This window comes from Ceratina calcarata, unplaced genomic scaffold (assembly GCF_001652005.2).
Source record: "Ceratina calcarata isolate Rehan_Ccalc_2016 unplaced genomic scaffold, ASM165200v1 scaffold8043, whole genome shotgun sequence".
NCBI lineage: Eukaryota > Metazoa > Arthropoda > Insecta > Hymenoptera > Apidae > Ceratina > Ceratina calcarata.
Genome location: NW_017179362.1, coordinates 1 through 617, shown reverse-complemented (window position 1 = coordinate 617; position 617 = coordinate 1). Strand labels below are relative to the sequence as shown.

The window sequence follows — 617 nt, the reverse complement described above, 5'->3', positions numbered from 1 at the left end:
GGTCGTAATTCTGGTACAACAGCTGATACAATTCTGTAATAATAATACGATATAAAATTTTCTGAGATTCTAATAGACTTGTAAAGATTAATGTAAGATACGATATGTACTTTTCATTTCTACCAATCCCTTTCCCTGGTTGCCAGCCCATTCCTCTTAACATTGCCACACCAAAAGCATCGACAGGTATTCTTTCATAATCATCCAATGTAGACTGAAAAATTAAACAAAAATGTTACATACGAATCTTATGCAGTTTAAAAATTGATGTATAAGAATAACATACCTGCTCTTTGCCTCTTAACGAATCATCTATCAAAGGTAATGTTAAATCATTTTCTTTAGTTTCTGATTCATCCTTCGATTTAAGTTCTTCAATGATTTCTTTAGCCGCTTGTTCTTCTAATGTAACTATTTTACTTTCACTGTTCTCTACTTTTACTGTTGGACTTTTTGATAATGTATTTCCATTAGATAATTTTGATTTTTCTTCTTGATTATCATTAGTTTCGTCTGTTTGTTCTGTTTTGGGTTCAAAAATATCTGCATCAATTTTATTAACAATTCTGTCATGCCAGGTTTTTGAACCCAGCAGTGGTATAATGAGGGGTTCATCT

The 617-nt window shown here is 31.4% G+C and overlaps 1 protein-coding gene across 1 annotated transcript; it reads right to left on the bottom strand.

Annotated features, from left to right (window-relative positions):
• Positions 1-5: 5 nt before the first annotated feature.
• On the bottom strand, positions 6-613 carry LOC108631076 (G-patch domain and KOW motifs-containing protein-like; the record flags this gene model as incomplete). The annotated part of the gene is made up of 3 exons (XM_018034775.1): positions 6-33; positions 111-214; positions 287-613. Coding segments are annotated over 3 exons (459 nt in total), but the record flags the coding sequence as incomplete, so codon positions are not given.
• Positions 614-617: the final 4 nt, after the last annotated feature.